The sequence below is a fragment of the Anabrus simplex genome, chromosome 1 (assembly GCF_040414725.1).
Source record: "Anabrus simplex isolate iqAnaSimp1 chromosome 1, ASM4041472v1, whole genome shotgun sequence".
NCBI classification, from domain to species: Eukaryota; Metazoa; Arthropoda; class Insecta; order Orthoptera; family Tettigoniidae; genus Anabrus; species Anabrus simplex.
Window position 1 is genome coordinate 1,086,492,818 of NC_090265.1, and position 26,116 is coordinate 1,086,518,933.

Here is a 26,116-nt window from a genome sequence, read left to right on the forward strand (position 1 = left end):
TTTACTGTTTTCTCCAATTCTTTATTCCCTATCTTCCCTATCAACCCCTCAATATTCCACAACCCTATCGCCGTCTCTAGTTATTTATTCCCTCCCACTCTTTGCACCTGTGCTTCTCCATTTCCACCTCTACTCCTTGTCACTCTTCCCTGTGAGTCCTCTCCAGATCTCTCCTCGTCCTCTTTTCTCCCGTCATCCTTCCCTTTCTCCATACCTACGCCTTTCTTCTTTCCCCACAGATCTTTCAAACTTAATGATCTTTCCTTATTTAGCGCCTGTCTTTTTTCCATTTTATTTTCTGTGTTCCTTTTACTCGGAGAGGATGCATTCTTACCCTGCCTACTGTTACCTTCATTCACAATTTTCACTGTACTTCTCACCAGTTGTGGCACATTACTTGCTTCCTCCCTCTCTGTGTTGTGATGACTCTTCAAGGACTCTCCATTTCCGCCCACCTGGTTGCTGGCACTGCTGTTCAGCACATCCCTACTTCCCGCACCTGATGTGATGTGGACTTCGCTCACTTCCGTAATATCACTCCTTTCTACGTCACTGACCTTCCTTGCTACTTCCACTGTTGCCAAAGACACGTTCTGCTGCTGTTGGTGTTCTTCATCAAGTTTTTTCAGCCTTCCCAACCCCCACACTCGATTCCACCTTCCGTTTCAACCACCAGCTGCTGCCCTCTAATATATGCCTTAAGACCTTGTTTTCTTGCCTCTCTTAAATGTCTATTCAGAATTCTGTTCTTCTCTATGGCTTCCCTGTCCATCTCCCGTTTTATCCACACTTTCTCTCCTTTTAGATTACTCGAATTTCTTATTACAATGTCCGCCATCAGTGTCGATAGTAATTTCACTCTAATTGGTCTCTTTCCTTTCACTCTCCCCACACGCTGTACATCGTCAATATCAACTTCACTGAAGTTGATCTTCATCCTGTTCTGGATCACTTCTACCACTTTGTACACTAGTTCAACTTTAGACTCTCTTTCTTCTTCTTGGACACCGTATATGAAGATATTTTTTCTTACGTTATCTTGTAAACTCTTCTCGACTGCTCTCTTCGTTTCTCTTAGGTCCCACTCCAGACTTCTTACCTTCTGCTTCAATAGGTCTAATTCATCTTTATTACACCCTTCCTCTTCCAATATCTTCTTTACATCTTCTTTGACACTCAATTTTAGGTCCATAAATTCCCTGGATAACTCTCGGAACATTTCTTTTATTTGCTCCGTCTGACAAGCCTCTCTTATCATCTCTCTAATCGCCTCGTATTCTTCCCATCCAATGGAACCTACTGGACCTGGGCCGGGATTAATCTCTACTCCTCCTATTATCAGCAACACCATCACCACCGCTGCCACCAGTAACGTAGCCACCATCTTCCTTTTTTCACCCTTTAACTCCATTCTTGTTTCCATTCTGCTTCCCTTTTTACAGTTCCATCTGCCGATCGCTATCCTATATTGTGTCAACGTGATACCCATTGCTCCGCGCTCCACTCAGCACATCCGCTCAGCTCACTGTCCTACAGACGACTGGAACAGGAATCATGCGCAAGTCATAAGCCTATTCCTCGCCAGTCCAGTTATTCACGTCAGTCCTTCTGAGCACTGCTGTGGCTAGCGCGGGTCTTGCCCGTTGCCGAGCCATGCGACAATAGCCACTAGGGCCTGTCGCACCGTCCGACATCCTTGGGGTCCCTCGTACCCAGTCTCCGATCCCGAAGAATGAGGCCAAGTCCGCCGAGGCGGAGACCTGCTGGATGGATGCGGAACATGGCGCCGGGCCTCCTTCCTCTCTGCCCGCGCCAGGGCCAAGGCCGCACTAGAGAGACAGGCTACAAGGCTCGGACCGTGACATCACGAGAGTGGCTGGCGTTCAGCATGGCAGTGTACGGCCCGCTCTCAATTTCACCATGACATTGTCCATGTATTCAACCTTAACGATATAACTGAACACTCCTTCAAATGTGACTTTATTCAGGCTTGTATACTACACGAGTTTTATGCGGGGAGAAAACTGGCGGGGTAGTTTATGTACATTTCTTTACGTAAAATTAAGCTGACATCTGTCATTTGTAACGGAACACGGTTTCATGTAAAAGATTAGAACGCATAATACGTATAAAAATAGTTTTAATGTTACTAGGCAAATACATGATGGCAATTCACAAAAATAGTCTGGAACATTTCTTAGAAATTAAGATTCAACTTAAAACCTACCTGATAATTCCTAAGGTTTCAGTTTATACATTTTCTTTTCTTGAGGATTTCTTCTTCTTAGCCATGAGTTTGTCTACGATAACTTTTCTATTGTTATTCAATAATATATTACAAAAATGTATATACATTTGTCAACGAAATGTTTAAAACTACTTGTACAATCACTGCATGTTTTAAACATGACGTTTTCGTTTTCCAGAACATTGTTGACAAGCGAAATCAGATGTTTCTCTGAGAATCCTCATGTAAAAACATTAGTATACAGGTTTACATTTTGTAGCTCTAAAGGAGATGGCTACAACAATTTTTTGTTCAGGGCAGGAGCAAGCTAAGGCCGCACTAAATAGACTCAAACAATTTTTGTCTGGCTCTGGGTCGACAAAGTCAGGGTAAGTTGTCAGGTTGATTAAGCCAGTTATTTCGTAAGCTTTTAAATAAATGAAGAGTATCAAAGATTTGTGTGCGTGTGTGTGTGTTTCGTCAAATGGGTTTTGAAAAGTGGTTTGTAAATTGCTTTTGCACAGCTTTTCAAACATTTTACTACTAATGCTGTTATTATCACAAATTATGCATGCTACCTTATTACCTATAGGCCTATCTGTTAATACTTTAAAGACTTGCAAAGTTAGTTCTTCTACGAAATGTCCCGTTAGGTTCTTACATGGAAACAAATCAACAACGTCTTTATTTCTTTAAGACTGGATGACAACATAAAAGTTTGTGCACTTGTAGCTAATGCAGTATTATTTTCTCCACTTTTACTATTAAAAGCAACTCCCTCTAGCTTTCCTCCTACCCGGCGATTTGGCTGTGCGGTTAGGGGCGTGCGGCTGTGAATTTGCATCGGGAGACAGTGGGTTCGAATCCCACTGTTGGCAGCCCTGAATATGGTTTCCCATTTCCACACCAGGCAAATGCTGGACTGTACCTCAATTAAGGCCACGGCCACTTCCTTCCAGCTCTTAGGCCTTTCCTATCCCATCGTCGCCATAAGACCTATCTGTGTCAACGCGACGTAAAGCCACTAGCAAAAAAACCCTTTTCTCCTTTATAGTTCAGCTCAGGTTTTACGTATACTCCATCCAACAAGTTACAAAATCTTTCATGCTCATTTAACAATTTTAGTTTATTTTTCAAGTAATTCCAATGTGAATCATCAATACCCGAACTTCCCGTGCCTAGTTTTGCAGTAAAAGACTGTAAATACATCGGGTGAGACATTGTAAGAAACGTTGACTGTCTTATGTTCTTTTACGCCCCAGAAAATGCGAAATATATTGAAGCGAATCATGTCATTAGTATACAGGAGTAAGATACTTTCTTTGCGAAGGCTAAATTTAACTGTTCCTAACAAATTTCTAATTTATCTGTAATGATCAATTTCATCGATTATTTTGTGCACAGTTCCTATTTTGTCGCGGAAAGTCACTTTTGAGTTACAAGCTGGACTAAACAGGAAGTTACAAATACTTTTCAAATTTGACCATTGTAATATCTTGCCCCCGTCACTTTATGCACGTATATCATTCATTAAAATATCATGTTTAATGACTTTAAAATCAAGAGTCTCATTTAATGTTAAAGAAGTACCAATTTTCGGAATATTTTCCTCAGTCATATAAATTTTGTAAATACAGAGACTTTGTCTTTTAAAATAGACAAAAACTTTGTCAAAATCTAATTTGCGTTTAATACTGAAATGACTCTGAACGTCATCGAAGTCCTTGACTTCTTCCCCATCTTCCTTTCTTCATCCCGTTTTTCAATTTCTTCTTGCCTTTGAATAGGAGTTTTGCTCGGTGTTGGAAGATTTTTAGACAGATAAGCAGGCACATTTTCAAACTTAGGAATAGCGTCGTTTGAGAGTTTTAAATGGTTCGGTTTTACAGTTAAAATAGACTCATCAAGTCTTTTAACAGAATCCTCTCTAAATACGAAGCGTTCGTCGAAGTGATTTATGCACACAACTGAGCTTGCTGAAGGGACGACTTCGGTTCGATGGATGGCTATGATCCACTTTTGTTTCCGAAACAAGTAAGTAGGAAAATTAAAAACTGAATATTAGGTTGTTTTGAACTATATTTGATTCTACAACCAGGTATACAACACGACGTGGGCATAATTCACAATGTTCACACACGTTTAAATCATTCAACACCATCGATAGCCTCACTGCTGCGAGGTTCAGATCAGCCTACAAGTCACTGGCGAGAAGTGAAGCAACCGGCGACTTGTGTGACGTAGCGCTCAAAATGGAGGGGAGAGTTTTATGGCATGTCTATCTAGTTGGCCTTGGCCATGGCCCGGTATACTGGGTAACTGCGATGGGAGGCCGGGTGGCCCCCAGCGCAGTTGGCGCACACCGCCGCCTCCCTAAGTGTAGCGCAGGCCGTGTAATGATGATCACCACGACAGCGGTCGCACCTCACCTGGAGCCCACAGCTAACCTGACGGTGGCCCCACCTCAAACAGCGGAAACACTGCAAGAGCTGCTGTGGGGGACGTTCTGTTCTCACCTGTCTGCTGCTACACGTTGAGGTCCTCTCCTGATTGGCTCATCGTTGGGCTGCCTTCCCTGTCGCAGTCCAGTGTTGCGGCCGGTTGTCCCTCTCCTGGTGGATCGATGTCGTTGTCTTCTCCTTCTTCTCCTTCCTGGTCCGGGGACGGCGCCTGCCTCCTGGCGGTGGTGGTCTCTTCTCGGCGGGGGAAGAGGCCGCGTCCTGGGAGCGTTCCTCCTCTTGGCCTGGTGACCGTGGTGTGGCGGGTGGCCCCACTGCAGGGCCGTCTTCTCCCTCCTGGCTGGCGGTGGCGTCGCTCGTTGCTGGCATCTCTGTGCATTCCCTGTCCTGTAGGGCACATATGGATGTCTGCATCGTGAACGAGGTGCTAGCAGCCGGGCCTGGGTAGCAGCCTCTGAACGCCCGAGGGCGACCGTATCCGCGCCGCATTCCGCCGTCCGGGTCGCCTTCCTGGTCTGCGCCCAGGTGGTGGGCCTTCCCTGGGTGGCCCAGGCAGATGGTGGACGTTCCTGTTTGGCGGCCTTTTTGGTGTGTGTGTACTTCGTGAAGTACAGCAAATCAATCTTCCTCGTACCTCGGCTCCGGAGGAGCCAAGAAGCGTGGGTTCGTTCCCACCTGCTTGTGCCTCTGCCTCCTGGCTGTCTGCGTTCCGGCTGTAGACGTCCCCTGTGACGTCTGGGTAGCTGTCTCCTGGCTGCCGATGCCGGTAGGGCAGTTTCTCTATCCTGGTATTCGGATGATCTGAAAGTAAGCAGAGAAGCACCTCTCGTAGCGGCTGATCTGGCCTGGGTCCGTGGGGCGTATGATTATCACCCAGTTCTCGATATTCTCGATGGCGACGGTGGAGAGGCCCCCTCCAGCCTAGTGAGGAGCTCGATGATGAGGTAGGCCTCCCTGTAGGTGTCGTGCCCCGGTCGGTACTGCACCACCAGAGCAGGGAGGGGCTGGTTCAGTGGGACGGACCTGTGGTCGACCCACAGAATAATCTCCCCCACTGCTTCCTTGAAGTTCTCTGGTAGGTCGTCTCGCAGTTCCATCATTCCTGATGCTTCCTGAAATAACAGCCTGATAGAGAAATAGCACTAAAAAGTGCTTTCTGACAAAGTTCACCGCGTATTTAAAAGTACACACAGTAGACAATGCTCTTTCGGAAGTGTACCAACAAGTACAACTGCCTTATTAGTACTTAGAAAGTACAGATCGCCTGGCAAAGAGAGGGAGAGCGCAGTGAAAGGCACGTACGTCCTTCCGCCACCACAGTCAAGCTCGTCCTAATCACTTTGCCTCATGCAACGTATCGCGACTCCGATGCATGTCCCCTGCAGCAACGCCCTCAAACAGATGTTTGATCACGCATTATGTAACTCTAATTTCCAGCTCAAAATGTTGTATATATATTTAATGTCATACCCGTCAACACAATTGAATCACCATACTTCCAATGACCATGGAGATGGAAATACCTGCAAAATGTGTTCATCTTTTAGAAATACAGAAATTAATTGAAGTAACTGAAGACAACACTTTACTGTAAAACAGACATTTATAGAAATGTAAAATTGTGTATCCACATTCCTTTAATAGCTTCCAGGTTCTTAAACACAATTTCCTAACAAATGTGAACAGCTTTTTTAAGCTTCATGAACATCAATTATACATGATTAATATTATCTGAAGGTATACACAATTTTAGAACACCTTTCCATAATAAAGATGATGCGAATAAATCCTTGTTAAGACAGCAGTTATGCGGTAAAGAGTGCAACGCATCCTGAATTAACTAGTGGGAATTTAGTCATTGAGAAATTGCTTAACATGTCCATCCACAGAACAATATACAATGAACAACCAACCTAGCTGGGAGATTTTGTTTAGTGAACAGTCATGTGTCTATCCAAAGAACATTTTTGGCTATATCTCAGTGAACATATGGGGCATTTAAAACGCTTCTCACCACTATGAATAAATTTGTGCTTAGTCAAGTTACCAAGCAATGTAAATCGCTTTAAGCACACATTGCATTCATAGTCACGCTGTCCTGAATGGACCACTTTATGATTACTAAGGCTACCTCGATTGGCAAATTTCTTTTTACACACTTCGCATTCAAAAAATCTAGGTAGTTTATGTCGTTCCAGGTGTTCCATCAGATGATTGTACAATACAAAGCCACGGCCACAGTCCTGCTCTTGACAATAAAAGTTTCTCTTTTTAACATGTAACGGATTATGTTTTTTCAAATTTGCTGGATTTCGAAGTTTCTTATAATGGTTAATTAAAGAACATTTGTCTTCTGGAATTGTTTCAATAGGCTTCATTGCTGATGAAACATTGGAATTGCTCTGTATAGAATCACACTGCTGATGTCTCTCTTTATTATGAATTTTCACATGCTTTAAGTATGCTCGTTTGCCAAAGTTTTTAGAACATACAGGACATTTGTAATTACTATTGGTTGAATCACATTCAACAAACTCTTCATTGTCTGTCCTATATGTAAGAGGTGGATAGTTGACACTGTTGCAATCTCCGTGGTAAAGTCTGAAAAATAACAAACCAAACATTAACAGCACACTAACCAGCTGCTACATAAATTGCTCTATATATACATTGATATACTGCAATGGAAAACTGCTCTATATATCCACTGATAAAAGCTTTGAATGTATTTGAAACTGTATTTGCAATAGTATGAACAGAGATTCACAAATGTTTGAGCAAAGTGAGTTATTGAAATGAAAATATGAAAATCCACAGTCTGTTTCCATTCGACAGGGTCAGGAATGGATGAAGCCCCATCTAGCGGCGAGGATAGGAACTGTGCCAGCTGCCGAAGCCTAACGACTCCTCTGGGGGAGTATTCATACCGATGAAAGAAGATGAAAAAGATGGAATTATAGAGGTAACTTAATGTTTTAGAGGTTTACAGACCTGGAAAGAGTAACACAAAACGAAGCATTATTTGGTAAGATAATCAGCTATGTGGGCAGTGACATTGAAAGGAACATGATTTCAACGGACGATCTCAATATACCAAATGTGACTGGATTCTATCTGAAGGCGCCTCGGAATGCTCGCGTCGTTATTGAGACGAAGTCTCGAGTTGCTCCAAGGTCTGGGACTAGTTGACTGTTGAAGGGAACAGACGTGTCTGTGCAGCAATGGGTATTTACTTATCAACTTGACGAGCAGCAATCAGGGCATAGGCAAGCAGATAGGGTGCTGCAGAGTGCGTGCTGGAATGCGGACCTGCAATAGGCAGTTGCCTGGACGTGTTATATCGTTGGCACTCATTACCATATTACTTATTATAGGAAGCTTGGAGTTAAAATCCGGGCCCTGCTCAACCATCTTCAGAAGAGGTAGTGAGCGTGAACATGAAGGGTATGGGATGTAAGAGAAAATTAGCATCTGGTGCTAAGTGTGATACATGTGTACTGTTGTTTCATTTCAAGTGTGGTAAGCTACAGGCCCTGAACAGTGATAAGGAAAGGATGGCATATAGCAAGGAAAGAAGGTCGAAAGTAGAGAGAATTTTCATTTGCGTTATAGGTCAGAGCTAAGCAATACGTTAAAATGGGTTCTCGATGACTGTGAAATAATTAGGGTGGAGGTAAATAATGCACACAATAAACAAAATAGAGTCCTTATTGGAGCTTATCGTCCGCCGAAATCTGGTTCAAACACGATCACTCGTCTTTCAGAATTGAACGGTGCGAATATAAGCTACGGGAAAGGAACTATAATTGGAGGGGATTCAAATCTACCATCAATAAACAGGGGTGGGTCAACTACGGGGGGGGGGGGAGGGAGCTATCGCAGGAAGCAGTTAATTTATTAGTGTGGAGTAATGGCTTTTCCCAAGTTGTTACAAAGAACATACGTAAACGAGCACTTTTAGATGTTTTCCTAGTCAGACCGGATGACATAGTTATACCCTGTGACGTAATTCAGGGGATGAGTGACCACAGGGCAGTGGTACTCGATCTCTCTTGGGAAACTCGGAATACGAGGCAGGTGTGAATTTTTAAGACTATTTATTTGGTCCTATGCGATGGGAGACTCCGTAGGTTTTCAAAACTATTTGAGGTTGTGGGTACTAATTGGTTAATGGAGAACAAGGGGATGGGCGACATTTGGGAGAATATCAAAAACATTTTAAATACTGGACAATAAATGATCTCCCAAACAGGTAATTAGGGAAAATTCAGATGAGCCGTACTACACCGTGACTATTAGGAAGCTTAAACGTAAGACTAGGAGAGCGTTCAACAGAAGAAATAATAATGATGCGTGCAAAACGGAGTATAGAAGTTTGGTGAAGCTTTTGCTAGCAGAAAAGAAAGCGCTGAAGAGAAACATCTCGATAATATCCTAAATGAAAATCGAAATTCATGGAATCCTTTTTAAAATATATACGAAGATTGAAGGGAGAGAACAATTCCTTCTCTTTGTATAGGAGTGGATTTATTGGCGACAACAGATATAGATAAAGCGGAAGCATTAAATAAACAATGCGGAAAGGTTTTTAATCAACCGGCAGAGTTATTCAGGGACAATTTTACGAAAAGTGATAATGATTTCCAAATTAAAGCTTTATTATTGTGTAAAAGTCTTTCTCAACTCAGAAAAAGTAAATCTTGTGGGCCAGATTTTATTTCTGGAGAGGCGCTTAAACTCGAGGGTGCAGCGACCCTACCATACTTAATAAGAATCTTTACTACATCACTGAACAATACGAAAGTTCCAGAAGATTCGAAATCGGTAATTGTAGTTCCTATTCACAAAGGGGGTGACATGAGCGACTTGAATGACCACAGACAGGTAAGTTTGACGTCAATTGTATGCAAACAAATGGAGCAATATTATTAGTAGGTAATTTTAAGTTAAAATGGGACTCTTCTGGAATGGTATATAAGGGACAGCATGGTTTTAGGGAAGACTTCTTCTGCGAAAGCCTGCTCTGTTCCGTATGTCAAGATCTATCGGACAGGCTGGACTATGCATCAAGGATTGATGCAGTAGTAATTGATTTTACTAAGGCATTCGATCTTATGCCACATGAAATTCTCCTTAACAAGTTAGCACGTACGAACATTGACGTCAGATTTGTGAAATGGATACGAGAAATCCTCAATGGAAGAACTCAAAGGGTGCGCATGGGGGAAGCCAATAAACGGTACGTCTGGTGTGGCTCAGGGTAGCGTTATTGGATCAATTCTTTTCATACTTTTCATGAATGATATGACTGATTCGATAAAATCGGAAGTGTGTCTCTTTGCTGATGATTGCGTCATATACCGGGAGATAAAGACAGAGGAGGACTAACTATTGCTTCAGCAGGACTTATATACGATCGAAAAATGGGCGTGTGAAAATCGAATGAAAATCCATAGCGAAAAAAGCAAAAAATTGTGTTTCAGCAAAAAACAAAAGACAAGTAAGGGGGATTATGAACTTGGAGGGAAAGTGTTGTTGAAGTTGATAGCTGTAAGTACTTAGGTGTTACTGTTAGAAAAGACTTAAAACTGGTCACAGCAAGTGGAAAATGTAGTTAAGAAATCCTGGAGATCGTTACATTTTATTATGCGAAATCTCAAGAAAGCTAATTCTGGTGCCAAAAATAAAGGTTAAAATGTTTGGTAAGACTGATTCTCGAATACCTATGGATCTGCGTGCTGGGATACGTACAAGGTAGGTTTAATAAATTCCCTAGAAAAAGTTCAAAGAAGAGCGATGCGTTTCGTAACAGGGAATAGGAGGGATACCATTAATTGGGAAAGTCTTGAATCTAGAAGAACTAGAGCTCGCCTGTGAGGTCTTTATAAGAGCTATACGGGAAGGGCTGCCTGGAGTAGTATTAGGAATTGGTTGGATCCTCCCTTGCACTTATCGAGAAATGATCACAAGCATAAAATTAGGGCCAGAAATCAGCATACAGATGTGGACAAATTTTCCTTCGTAAACAGGACCATAAGGGATTGGAGTAAATTACCTGCAGCAGTCTTTAATAGACTCCATTCCGGTATCGTCATTTAAGATGATTATTAGTGCTAGTGTAAACTGAAAAGTAAAAGTTGGAAATTATGGACACTGAATTTGTGATTTCTTGTAGTATTCTCTTTCCAGGGAATTGCTTTTTGTACTCATGTTGTTGTTGTTGTTGGATAATTACCTATGTTTTTAACTTTACTTTATTCTCACTTGTAATGTTAAGCTAGTAGTACGCTCAACCTATAGCATAGACCACTGTAGTGTTAAGCAATGGAAATACTTAAGTTGTATGTGAATTTGCATATGCTGATGCTGGATTTAGAATGTTAATTCTTGTAATATTTTATTTCCATGGAATTGCTTGTTGTACTCTGTTGTTGTTGTTGTTGTTGTTGTTGTTGTTCGGTAGTTATGTTTTAAGTTTACTTTATTAACACTTGTAATGCTAGGCTAGCAGTAAGCTCAACCTATAGTATTGTAAGCGTAATGTTAAGCACTGGATATACTTAATTTATGTACGAATTTGTATATTATGATGCTGGATTTAGAATGTTAAACTAGTAGTGCTTCTTGAAATAATTTTTTCCATGGAATTGTTGTACTTTTGTTGATGTAGTTTTTGTTTGTTGTTGTTGTTGGGTGATTATGTTTTAATTTTAGCTTATTGTCACAATACTGTAAGTCACCATTGCCACCGGGATATTTCCCATTTGCGATGTATTTGTTAATATTAATAATAAATGTTAACTGGGAAGGTAATGCAAATGACAGAGAGCATGACCAACAAATTGTGAATAAGACAATCTCTTCATTCCAGCAAAGCGAAAATGGACGCGAGGACTAGGCGATGGTCCCTATGGAGCTTGGCCATAACTGCTGTATGGGAAACATTCTGCTCTCGGCTATCTTACTCGCATTTATTCACATTGTTAAGACACGTCAGGTCGACTATTGTTTTTAAATATATAGAGTTCATTCTATATATTGTAATATATATTAGTAATTTTCATTCATGCAAAGCTTCCCATCCATTTTTTAGACCCATGGCATTGGACTGAAATGAGGATAAGGACATTATCCACGGTATAAAATTTCTCATGCATTATGCAATACTGTACCATAATGCGTTGAAGCTATCTACAGAAGCGCTAAAACGCTAAAAGTGAACAGCAATTATTACGCAGCAAATGATGAACGCGAAAGTCACTCAAACCCATCTAACTGACTGCCCCTGACATCTGGTAACTCTAGAATCGCTAGACAACTGTTAGATATCATTAAGGTTGAAATTCTCCAGCCGTCTACCATACCGAAGCACAGAAAAGCCGAACATGACTGTTAAAGCAGTCCATCGGCCGTGTTGCATCACTCCTGGACAACTGTTACAACGGTCAACTGGCTATCCAGCATGGCCCTCTCCTGGATTCTATAGCAGTCCACAAAAGTGAAAAAATGTAAGGACAGGCCGATTCAGAGAGTGAGGAGAAAGTGGTAGAACTGATAATGATAAAACTAGATGAGCTCTTTAGAGAAACTGAAATGATAAGATGGTATAAGGGATCATGAAGCTGTTTTTGACATAGCTAAAAATAAATGTGATAGAAATGAAGGTTGTAAATGTAGGACTATTAAGGAACACAATACGGTTAATCAAAAAGGCATGGTGGAGTTTTATAGGCAATTATAATCAGTGGAAAATTGTAAATAAAATTGGAAACAGCCACGGAATGTATTTAGAGCAATTGTTAAGGAGTGTAAAAACATGTATATAATTTTAAAGGTGAAGAGGAATGGCAAAGACTCACTATACTATAACAGAGAAACAAAACAGCTTAAAGAGCAGGTGCAGGTTAAAACGAAACAGTGTTAGGAATGGTTGTTGAAAGTAGTATGAGCAATGTATACTCCAAAACAATGGGTGCTGGGTCAGAATTTTCCCCCTAGTTGAGTAGTATGGCTATGTAGATCAGAGAGAGAGGTCATTGACCCTAGACGAGTAGTAAGGCTATGTAGGTTCCAACCCATTGAGGATAAGACGCAGAATAACGCCATAACTTTGTGGACGAGAGCAAGCCTAACCTCACTGACTCTATTAGAGGGGCCTAACTGGTCAGGGAATTATCTGGGGTGCTTTTGACCCCTAGGTGAGGTTATGACGTCATACGCACACGTACGAGGGCTATGCTAACGTCACTGGCCAACCTGGAGTGTTTGCAACCGCTAGGTGAGGTCATGACGTCATACCCTTACGTACGAGAGCAACGTACCGGCCACTTTGGAGGAGACGAATCGGACGGGCCCCACATTGGAGGAGCCGAGTCGGAAAGGTCACGGACCCTTTGGAGGAGCCGAATCGATCGGGAGCCTATAGAGGAGCCACAAATCGGTTAGGTGACCTGCAGATGAGGTTAAGACGCCATTATGAGTATTAACCTAACCTTGCGAACGAACGCTAACCTAATCTCGCACACACACACTTACAGGCTCGCCATGGAGGAGTCTAATCGGTTATGACTGGTAGTTGAGATTATGACGTCTTAACATAACCTCGCTACCAGGAACGAAAACCTAACCGAGACAGGCTATTTACGGGCTCCCCATGGAGGAGCCGAATTGGTGAGGTGACTTGTAGGTGTGGTTAACAATTATCTAAACCTAACCTTGGCCACGAACGGTAACCTAACCTCACACAGGCTCTTTGTCGTCTCTCCCTTGGAGTAGTGGCGGAGCTGTGGCGTAATAAGCGTGGGCAATTTAAAAGTGCATGCTTATCTTTACATAACCGAACGCGCAGGCCTTATCCTGACAGAGCTGTGACGTATCAGAATAGATGATCTGAAATGCGGACTGCTGGCTAAGGCTGCATGACGTTATAACCTAACGTGTGTCCGTTCCTTGTCCCGTTTCTCTACGGCGTCGGGTTTGTGGTGAGATGAATCTGTCAAGATCGATTTTTTTTATGAACGGATGTCCTCCCACACGTCAACCTCATGAGAGGAGATAATAATATGAAATAAAAAAATAAATGACATGATAAATAATAGTAGGAAGGGAGAGGGTAAAACCCGGAAGTAGCACATTGCCTTCTCCTGTCGAATATCATCGAGAGGTCTGCTCAAAGATTTACGTCTCCATCCGACGGACAAATAACTACCAACAGCGTTATATGCCCTCGCTCCATATGTGCATTGCGGAAAGGACTGGAATTTAATCAAGGTTTTTTTGGGCACACAATCTAGTAATTAGAAATTGTATACTACCACTTACCTTACTTGCCAGGCTGAATGGCTCAGACAGTTGAGACGCTGGCCTTCCGTCGAAAACTTTTCAGGTTCGATCCTGGCTCAGCTGTGTGGGAGGGGAGACATATCAGCGCAATCTTGCGGCGTCTTCGTCAGTTACTGTAAGAAAATGTCCCGCTAGAGACATAACAGTGTGCTCTTACGACGACTTGCTGAGTTAGTAGAATAACAACCGATACTCTGTTAAAAGTAGAACTGATTGTCACGTGAATACATGTGTTAACGCATTTCCTTTAAAATCTATCTTTCTTATGCAAGATATAGCATGTTACAAGTAACCTTTGTACTTAACGCTCTGTATACTGTGTATTTCCTTTTACTTCCTTATCTATCTGAACATCCTCCTAACAGAGAGATATCTATCCTCCTTGTAGATCTAGTAGCTTATATCTACCTCCTGATCCTCCTCCACATAGACTTTGACTTCCTCTTTATCGTCCTCCTCATCCTCTTCCTCCTAAAACGTCTCTCTACATAGTTGTGCACCTGTGCCAGAGTTGACTGCGTTTCAGGCCTTGTAACACTTTTCAAATTTCCTAACAGAGCTGCGAATCAAACACACTGTACGAACTTTATGTGTAGTTCCATAATAGGATTGAACATGTGCCATACTAAAGTCACGCTATTTTAACATGCAGCGATCAACGTTATTCACTCTCTAGTAAACTCAAGCCCTGATGTATAAGTGAGAATATTTTCTTTAGTCTCTAAAATACTGTGATAGAGAGTAGAGCGCTTTATTCCATCATGACAAGAACATTAATAATTGATACACAAGGCTTTAAAGTGAACGGCAACAAATTTCTCTTCAAAGAGGTGGCTGTGTCGGATTGCTCTGTGTTGTACGCGCCAAAACTCGTCAGTTTAGTATTTAGCCCAACTTTCCCTTACTGTTCGCAAACATATGAAGACAAAAAGCAGACACAATTTATAGAAAAAATTCATGTCTCGAGTGGGAAGAAAAAGGAATACCTTATCGCTTTCTATCTATGATCATGAACGCTCATTTGTCAAGAGCAGATCTTGTCCTTTTAAAGGGTTGTGAAAAGAAGGAATGATTGCGTGAGTATCTACCATCAACATGTGAAATTATCGACATGCATGAATTAGGATATCCATAATTTAAAACTCTTCTCGAGGAGCATAGTAGAGAAACAGTCTTCACGCCATGTGTGCATTTTCTTTGATTGGATTTGCCGCAGTGCATGCCGGGAGGTGAACAACATTATGTAAATTGCAGTGTCAAAATGACGACACTGTGGAAAAAACATTTGTAAAGACATCATGTCATTTCTGTCGGATACCAAGTGTAACGCAGTTGAAAAGGCAATCGTAAAGTGTTAGGCTTGCAAAAAGAAACTAAACACATTTCTGAAGAAGAGATGAATGCATTACAAAGGCATTTTGATCAACGTAGCTGTGAATGCTGTAAAGAAGATCTGGGATAAGGTGCCTCGTGAGTGGACTAAAGATCCTGCTTTGTTAGAGCTTCAAACGTGTAGTATACATCATGAACAAGAGAACTTAGCTAAGAGACCTTCAGTGAGACAGTGCCGTATATGTCAACTCATTAAACTGTATCACGGACCGAAAACTAACCAGCTGTCTTCGCTTATAAAAACTTATCGTGGCTGCGAAAAGAGTAAGCAAGCTGTTGCAGAAAAAGGTAAAGAAATGTGCTGGGAGAAAGACGCGGAAGCATGCTGTGCATGGATTCATTAATAAGGTGATTGATACTCTTCCTTTTGAGATACATCTTCCTAGTTACCAATACTGTGCCCTGGTACACGACTTGACGTCCACCTGGCACGTGGTGATCCTGGTATTAATATATTAGATGCTGCCTGCAAAGAGCATGATATCGCTTATCGTCAAAACAAACCTGAACTAACAAGGGAACGATACGAAGTCGGACGGCGAATTTCGATTTGATTTTTACATATTCGTAAAGGTCTTTTTAAGCTGAAACAGGTAGTGGAAGTCTAATTTTTCGCTGGTCCTTTTTGAGGGGCCATTTAGGAGCTCAAAGTTGGCGGTGCGCGCAATGAATTGTACAGTACATGCCGGCCCTCGTCAGCGCTCACAGCCAGCGGCTTTCTTGCCTCGCCTTCCCTCTCCACTCCTTCGGTTCTCCTCTGTCGCCCACCACATACGGCTGCCTACAGTTGTGTACACGGGGTTGCGGGTGAACACTGACGTTAGTTGGGACATTTTATTTACAAAGATGAATTCATTATGGAATAAATAAATAATCAAAATTGTTTACAAATCACTACTTAACATGCAAATAATACAAAATCAAATACAATCTGCATCATCATGACATTCAAAGTGTTCAAGAAATGGCTTTATTCTAACACAGTTTGGCATTGGTTCATTGTTCACGGCATAAGAGTGAAAATCTAACACAAAATGTGAATAAGAAAACACAAGACAACAATGTGCGCACCTTATAAACGAAAAATTGGTACAATCATTTCCAGCACACTTTTTATCAGTTAAATCATAAAAATTCGTTTGCGAGACAGTATGAAATTGTGGTATATTTTCATTAATGGAATAACCACCCACTTTCCAACCATATTTTAGCGTTGGTACAAAACAATCAGCTTGTAATTGGTTATGCGCTAGTATTTGACTAGTTATAATGAAAAGTCTGTTTTTTGGTTTTAATTTTGACTGGCCGTGTAAATTCCTTACCCGAAAAATGTTTTCCATTCGACGGACTAAACATTTTAATTGTCGGAAGAGTCCTAGATCACACGGCAGGCAAAGATACGTAGTTCCTTTCGGTATGTCTTCAATTTGTAGATGTTTGTTCGTCACGGATTCAAGTTGTGCATTTTTTCCCTGGCCACTGAATGAATCTATGAGAAGAAGATTTCTTCCGTCTTCCTGTAATTGCGGATGGAACACATTTTGAAACCAGTCACGTACAAGCTCTTTCCCATTTTCTCGGAAGATGAACAATCAATTACGACATATTAAAGGCATCCATGCAGGCTTGATACTTTCTTGTACTCTAGGTCCAAACTTTCCATTAATTACTTGGAAAGCGATCAAGAACAAATGTCCCATTTCTCCGACTTTATAAATGTGACATTGCACTGTGTGGGAGTGCGTAAAACTATTTCGGCAAACAAGCGTAGCAAGAACGTCTTTTACACCACGAAAATCATAACTTCTATGTGTTGCCACTTCGTACTCAAATCGGGGCTGGTCCGAATTCCAGATATTGGCATCCGGGATCTCTTTCTTTTCTTGCAATTCATTAATGAATGTTACAAACTTTTTAGCCACTTCGTGTCGTACTTCTTCGTCTGTTTTAAACATTTTACTGACTAGTTTGGTTACTTTTCGGAACCGAATTTTCAAACGCCTTTTAAGGTTTGTCAAGTATGAGTCGCTTTGTAGAGAGTGTTTGGGGCAATACAACTCTCTACCCTCACCAATCCAACGCTATACGTCCGATTTTGTGATATATAAATAACGCACCCTTGCCTTGATGAACTCTTCTTTCACATAAGCTCGAACCATTGCAAATTTTCTAATTTCTCCATTGTGTTCAACGTGATTAACGATTCCATAAATTAGTCTCCGAGGCTTCTTATACTTCCGTACAGCATACATAGGTCCTCGATCCTTTATTTTTAGATACATGTCCAACAATGATTCGGAATCATAATCTTCCACTGATTTTCAGGGTCTTCCTCGGCCATCACAAGAACTGTTATCTTCGTTAAACTCATCTCCGTGTTTGCGTTTTTTCGGTGGTGTTGTCCCCTCCTCAACGCCATCTTCGTCTTCTGAATCAATGAAAACGGCTTCTTCCTCCTGAATAAATTCGCATTTTACCTCCAAAATTTCATTAAACCTTGTCTTTATTTGTATACGGTATACATGATTTGCTCTTCATCAGAAAGCTCTGTAGCTTCCTGAATATTAACACCGTAGGCATTAATAAGAGCTGCAATAATGTTGCAAGCGGCCATAACAAAGTAAATAATCCAATGCGATCTCCTGTATGTGGAACAGCCATCAGCCGCGGAGAACTTGACCGAGTAGAATAGGACTGCATGTACTGTACAATTCAGGGCGCGCACCGCCACCATTGAGCTCCCAAATGGCCCCTTAGCAAAGACCAGCGAAGAATTAGACTTCCACTACCTGTTTCAGCTTTAAAAAACCTTAACGAATATGTAAAAATCAAATCGAAATTCGCCGTCCGACTTCGTGCAGTTCCCTCGTAAGACGTGTAGCTGATGAAAATCTGCTTCGTTAAGCTATGCAGCGTGTGACGTCACCTAATGCTACAGTTGGTAAGATAGCAGCACTTGTCGTTGCCGGTGCAATGAAAGGAAAACTGTTACTGGGTGGTGGCATTAAACAGCAGAGACAGTAGAAATAATCAATGTAAGAAAGTACAGAACAAATTTACTTGAAGAAAGAAAAATGTATACATAAGTATATATATACTGAAATAAACACGAGTTGTGAAACATACTGCAGGTGTTGTTTGATTTTTAATGTTAATCCTTCCGTACACCATGTTCTAAATTAACTAGTAGTAATAATGTTGACTTGCAAGTTTAAACTTCAAATCAAAAATCAAAATCTCCTTTATTTGCAAATGAGGTGTCTACCTCGGTGGCAAATGGTACACTAAAATACATTATTGTCAAGCACTAAATTTTAGATGAACAAGAGAAGAAAAATTTCATAGAATACAATATTATACAATTTACGCTAACAATTTTTTTCTATTAAATACACCGCTCATCCTTAATAAATTCATATTGTTTACAAAATTATACTTATAATATCTCCTGTACTTACAAATACAGTCAACTCATATACAGTATGTGGAATTACTTCAAATAATACTATACAACTGGTATAAGATTAAAATTTACATTTATTTATTTATTTTTTACCCATTTTGGAACCTACGTAGCATAACGACCTGCTGCGTCTTAACCAGAGCCCCCTTTTGCCACCACTTTTCAGAGTTCCTGAAGGGCCTTCACAACTACCGTAGCGGTCCTAGGGCCCCCGAAGTCCCCACTGTACTTCACCCCCACAGGCAGTCCCCTACTTTGGCTGTCCAAACTCCTTAAACCAGGGGGATGGAATTAATTTATTCACACACATTTTTATTTACAATAACCTGCACTGGTCGAATGCCCTCTAACATTTCATTTAATTTCTCTGTTGCTGTTTATTCTCTTCTTGAATATTTGTACAGAATTTGGAAAGGACCAAACACTACCCCTGGTAAACTGTTCCACTCTTTCACGCCCATCCCAACGAATGAAAATTTACCCCAATCGCTTCTGCTAAAATTCCTTCTAATTATATACTTGTGGTCAGTAATATAATTATTTTTCCAAGTGAAGCCTCTCACGGATATCTCCCCATGCTTCTTCTCCTGTATAGGCTCTATATAATACTATAAGCCTAGTTTTCTCCCTTCTCTTACTTAATGTTTCCCAGCCTAGTTCTGTTAACATTTCTGATACACTACTCTTTCTCCTGAAATCCCCTGTGACAAATCTTGCTGCTTTCCTCTGCACACCATCTATTTCTTTTATTAGGTATTCTTGGGACGAACCATGCTTAAGTAACTTTTCTCTTTTAATTCTTTGTTGCATCCTTTAAGTAGCCTCATTATGACATGTAACGAACGATCTGTATGCTTTCTCAACAATGTCATCCACATGACCCTTCCAGTGCAAATTACTTTCAAATCTCACACCTAAGTATTTGCACTTGCCATCTTTTGGGATAACTACCTCATCCAAAGTATATTCAAATTCAGTTTTAAAACTCCTGTTTGTAAATGTTGTAACAGTTGATTTGCCTCCATTAACCTTCATATTATTTTCTTCAACCCATTGTTGGATACTCTCAAGGTCCCTTTATAATTCTGAACAATCCTCAATGTTATTTATTTCTCTATAAACAATTATGTCATTTGCATACAATCTTACTTTTGATGTTATATTATTCCCTAAATAATTTGCGTATATTAAGAAAAGTAACGGACCGATTATACTACCCTGTGCAATTCCCTTCCGAACTTTCTCTTCCTGCGATACATTATTTCCTACTTTGACTTTCTGAACCCTCAAATTTAGAAATGTTTTATCCAACGTGTAACCCTTACGTCTAATCCTATTCCCTCCAATTTCTTTAATAATATTCCATGTTCCACTCTATCAAAAGCTTTGGAAATATCCATGGCTATGCAATCTAACTGGCCTCCTGAATTCAACTGATCTGATATGTCCTGCTGAAATCCCACCAGTTGTGCCTCACAAGAAAATTTCTTTCTAAATCCATACTGGCTCCTAATGAACCAATTTTTATCATCACATATCCCTCTGATGTACTTTGATATTAAACTCTCCAGTATTTTACAAACTATACTGGTCAGGCTGATTGGTCTGTAGTTCTCTGGTTTCCTTTTATCGCCCTTTCCTTTATATATTGGTATGATTAGAGATTCCTTCCATTCCTTTGGTATTACACTATTATTTATGACATAGTCAAAGAGAAATTTTAAATAAGGCACTGTATACCACCCCATTGTCTTTAATACCTCTCCAGTAATTTGATCACTTCCTGCTGATTTTCTTTGCTGAAGCAGCTGGATTTCTCTGAAAATATCTTCATTTGTGAATGAGAAGCTTCTTGTTTCCCTCTGTGTCTCTCCCTCTCTATGTTCTGTTTCGGTTTCCAACTCCTGACAACCTTCTATTGAATCTCTGAATTCCCTGCTAAATAGGTTTGCTTTCTCAGTATCTGTTAAATAGTGTTCACCCCCTTCTCCCACCATTGTAGGAATTTGGATTCTTTTTCCTTTTTGATTCCTGATATATGAATACAGCTTTTTCCATTTACCTTTGTGGTCATTACCCTCTTGAAGTATGCCAATCATATAATTCTCTTTTGTTTCCCTTTTCACTCTATTCAGTTTCCTCATTAGCTGTTTTCTATTTTCTCTACTCTTCCTACTCTCTTTGATTTTCCTGTTTACTATTCTACATTTTCTTTTTAATTTTCTTATTTTCCTTGTATAATAAACAGGGTCTGAGGCCATTTTACCCTTCTTAACAGGTACAAATCTCTTCTCTCCTTCCCAAATGATTCCTTTAAATTTAGCCCAAAGTGTATCCACATTACTCCCTTTACGTATCCAACAACTGAATTGTGATTTAAGATAAGTCCCAAATTCATCAACTTTAGTTTTTCTGTACATTTTCTTGTCTTGTGTGACCCTCTTATTAAGCCTTTTTGGTACCAGTCCTACATCCATTATTACAGCCTTATGGTCACCTATTCCTTCAATTACCTCAGTTTTATCAACAATTTCCCATGGTTTGACCAAGAATACATCTAGTAAGTTATTGAGACGAGTCAGTTCTTGTACTACCGTACTTGTGTAAATCCTCCCTCCTAAATTAACTTATTTGCCAGTTTCTGTTCATGGGCTTCACTTGCAGCTCCATTCCATTCAACTTCAGTCAAGTTTAGATCTCCCCAATATCATTATTATTGTTTTTATTAGTATAATCTATTATTTTCTGAAATATTTCCATGTCTCTTTCCTCTCTTCCAGGCCTATATGTTCCTATAATTTTCACCTCCTTCATATTATCACAAACTAATTTTATGCCTAATATTTCATCCCTTTCATCGGTAAACCATTCATGTGAACAATAATGTTTCCTTCACCAGTCTTATGCAGTAGAAGAAAAGAGAGGAAGAGGTTCTAGATTTTAAAAATTCTTTTAAAGCACATCCTCTTTATTAATCCATGAATTGAAGTTGTTATTAAAACCAAGCCACTTGACATACAGTTTATTTCCACAACGACGAATAACACATTCGATTAAATAGTGATAAGGATGCTTTCTGCAGTTCTTCGATATAGAATTCTCCTTCAATAGACTGTCCTGAAAGATCGCCAAGTAAATACGTAGCTGGATTAGTAAGCTTAACATTCCTGATGTAAAAAAAAAATTCTGTGCTCCAGCTAGGTGTGTATCTTTTGCAAAGGCAGACTTGTGTTTACTGATGCGAATGAAATCAACTTTTTAAAAGCGATGTTGGCGCGGATCAGCCGTTTTGATTACAAGATGAATAGCATCTAAGCGTGGTGTATTATTAGTAACAAGACGTGGCTTTGTGCCGATAGTGCGATGAGGTGTATCGTTGTAGGTAGACACGAGTCTAGGTAGCAGTTCATTCCAACGATAAGAACGTTGAGCTCTAAATTCTCGATTAAAGCGTTCTACAACACTTGCCTTGAGATTACTGTACGTAGAGCAACGATGAATGCCAAGTAACTTGGGATAAGAAGAAAATCTTTGTTGTAAAATTCTTTACGTTGATCGGTTTGAAGAAGCCTTGGGCAGCGTTTTGATTGCTCAACAATATGTTTAAATGCGTCTTTGACTTGAGCTGCTGTCTTAGAACACACAGGTTGTGTAAAAGCAAAGAGTACAAATCGATGACACTAAGAAGATACTTATACCCTTTATGGCTAGAGGCATATGGAATCACATCTACTAAGTCTGCTTGCCAGAGATAATCTTTTCCGCGTGTAATAACGCGCCTGCGATAGTAGGTGCGACGAGCTGGTTCGTGTAACTCGTGTGCGATGCTTATCTTTACGGGTGAGGTCTTATCTTGACGAGCCATTACTGAATAATACCCGCATGACGCAATTCTCTAGCATCTTGCGAAGCTCTTAGAATTTGTAATCGATAGCTTCTGTCCTCTTGTAATTACGTCCTGTTGCGTCAGTAGCAAAAATTATTGCTTTACATTTTTTACGATCATCTTATGAAATTATATCCTTGTCAGGTATTTGTGAGAAAAGAAGTTCTAATAGACCTTTAGTAGGTTTATATATAACACTTTTACAATGAGACTGTTGTCATTAATCTTAACATATGCATTATCTATCCAGAAAGAGTCGTCTTCATAGCGAATACCGTAGGTTGAGTAAGTACGTCCTGTAAAGAGTTTTTCTATATAAGGAGCAAAGAGTGACCCATAGGTATTTTGAATGTCTTAAATTGATTACGATACTCTGGTGTGATCACAAGGTTGTTAGAGTAAGAGGTAGGGATCACGCGCAGGTCTCCCCACCATGCTTGGCATTCGATGACGTCATCGTGAACCCATAGCGCCTTGTCTTCTGTATGAGGTGGGCTAATACACAGCTGTGAGTTACTCTGTTTTAGCCACAAGTTAGAGATAAGAGAACTTCAGCGATATTTTAACATCACCTCAGAAAAGGCATTCCATTTCACTATTATAGTGGAGTAATGATAGGAGATCAAATACAGTGTGAATCGAGCAGCGTTTCTGAAGTATTTCGATCTGTATAAAAGGATGTAACAATGCTAGGATTGTGATCGCAGTGGAATGGCCATTCCACATATTCATGTTATCAACACCTACGATAACAATAACAAGGGGTTCTAATTGTTACAGATTCGAACATTAAAGCTTGATGACTGCAAGAAATATATCGGCTGTTACAAGCAATATTGGGAAACTATGTACACTGTCAACAACACAAACAGCAAATGTCAGGAAACTGTCCACAACATAAACAGTACAGTAAATGTTCTCCAAGTGCCAGGAACTGACAAATTCCAGGTTAACATTAGATAGGCTATATAAATTAATGAGCCTGTATATTAACATTCTTAGCACTGGTTTCATATGCAACATATTATATTGCATTTCATAAAAAACAGGTATGTTATACACAAAGAATAATGCTGATATTTTTTAAAAAGATTATCAAACACACTTATCTATAGCATCAGTGGAATTTCTTTGCTTTTCTTCTTTATCGGTAATATATTAACTGCGCCCTGGTGGGGGTGTGATAAGCGTCATGCAATTTTAATTATTTATGGAGGACTATATATTTCATTTTCAGAAGCGAGAAGATCGTATTTTATATATAAGTACAGACCAGGCCGAGAGGATGTTGCGAAACATACCCCACACTGTTGTCTCCACTGAGATTAACAAACACAATGAACGACAGAGTAAGACTTCTCAGAAATTGTGACGTACGGGAGAGAGAAAGGCACGAGTTGTTGACAAGTTAGGGGACACATTCCTCGCCTCGAGCGAAATAGGTAGTGGCAACAGCGCAAAGAACCGGGTGCAGATTTCTTAGAAATGAGGCAGGGTATCTCCATGTACTAGCGGGAGTTGAACGCGGGGTTGGCACTTGAAGAAAATATGAGCCTTCCCGGTCCCGTGGTTTATGTGGACCAATAGTAAAATTCATCGACCAGTCGCAGGTACGCCAACTTCGTATTGTAAGAAGCACGAGAAACCTGAACTCCAAGGATTAAATTTATAAACGTAAGTGAGTTATACATTCGGAATAAGGTGGAATTTATAAGCCTAACCAAGTAATAAAAGTGATTAAAAATCACTAACCGAGGGAGATTGATTGGCGAAATTCTGAGAATTAATGAATGCTATCTGCTGATTGGCTGGAGGCAAAGGACGCCACAATATAGCGCGAAATCCCAGGCCGGGATACGGCAGCTAAATTCGCAAATATATCACCAGCGAACGATATTAGTTGAGAATTGGTATAGAGCCTTTGAGAACATAATTACATCATTGAATTCCATATTTAAGCCACTGGCAAAGGCGCAAATAGTCATATGAGGATATCGGGACTGCGCGTCCTAAGATGACCTCCCGTGAACTCGGAAGAGAGGGGATACAAGTATAAATATGAGGTCGTGGACAAGGACTGACAACTACTTCTGACAAAGTATCGGAGCTGATACCACGGCAGGGGTGCGTAACTTACTTGTGAATATTCCGTGCCGTTACTACGCTAGGGAGCAGGTGTATATGTACTCGTGGAGAAGTGTTCGAAGTATTAGAATGATACGTAGCACAGTAATTCGTGACGTGTAGTGGTTCATATTACAGTCTTGAACAGTCTACTATCAGGAAGAGTTCCAATATTCAGAACTCGTTAAATTAAAACCTACGAATAGGAGTGTGAGATTCTACAAAATAAATTAGGGAGTACGTGGTGTGAGAACGATCACGAGTGTTTGATGTATTTCACCTAGTAAACAGTCGATTATAAACTGTTACCTGGTCAGCTGTGTGAACGCGTGACGGAAATTGAAGTGCGCGCACGGGCCGTTGTAAAGGGGATCCCGAGGTATCCCATGTTCCTAGTGTCCGGGAAAGGAATGAAGAATGTATATCTACATTAAGTGGGCTAAATATAAGGCCGAGAGTGTAAAATTTGTGAGTAGAATTTAGGGTGGAAATTATTCCAGAGTGCAACAGTTATTTTATTTGTTTTTATTCAAAATGTGTAAAGTTGAAAAGGGTCAAGGATTAATTCTTCAAGCTGGCATGAATATCAGTAAAATGCAGTGCTAAAAACCGGAGGGGCTAGGCTCCTTGTCCGGTTTTAGCAGACTACAAGGCAGAGATGAGTAACCTTTTCAAATATTTGTAGATTGCTATCGTTAGGGGGAGGAAATCATTAATTTATCATGTAACTTAATTGTGAAACGAGCCGTTTCCGGCTCGTATAAATTCAAAGATAGATAGGCAAAGGGACTAATTAATATGTACATAATTAGATCAAGCACTCATCATAATTTCGATTATTAAATAGAGTAGAGTAGGGTTTATTTGTTCATTCAAGTGCTTGAGTTGTTTGATATGATATGGAGCACGTTTCACGTAATGTTAATATTCATTTAGAAGTGCTTCCAAAGTGTTTTTCCGGTATCGGAAATTTTATAGATATTAAGGCATGTTGTTAAGGTAATCCAGAGGTAGGGTTGCCAAATGATTTAAATTGTTGTGGGACGGAATGAAGTCCATTGATTTGTTTGTAAATATCGCGAAGTTCGCCAGTGGACAAAATAATAATAATCGGTAGAAGTGTCGGAGTAATAAATTAATATTGGGTAATGTGTAAAGGCGTGTTGAATATTTAATCTGGGCACTGAATCCAATTTTAACACTAATTGTTGATTTAACGTTTT

At 40.3% G+C, this 26,116-nt stretch overlaps 1 protein-coding gene across 4 annotated transcripts in view; it reads right to left on the reverse strand.

Moving 5' to 3' along the window:
* Window positions 1–1,571: 1,571 nt before the first annotated feature.
* LOC136876347 (gastrula zinc finger protein XlCGF52.1) overlaps window positions 1,572–26,116 on the reverse strand; it is a 125,675-nt gene continuing 101,130 nt past the window's right edge. For 2 of the 4 annotated variants that reach the window (XR_010860575.2, XM_067150211.2), the window contains one exon: window positions 6,318–7,287. Coding sequence is in view for 2 of the 4 variants with exons in the window: in XM_067150211.2 (XP_067006312.2) it covers window positions 6,618–7,287 (670 nt within the window). In the remaining 2 variants the exon portion in view is untranslated. Of the gene's footprint in view, window positions 5,799–6,317; window positions 7,288–14,007; window positions 14,142–26,116 lie in introns of those variants that run through there. The other 2 variants (XR_010860576.2, XM_067150225.2) reach the window with 2 other exon arrangements.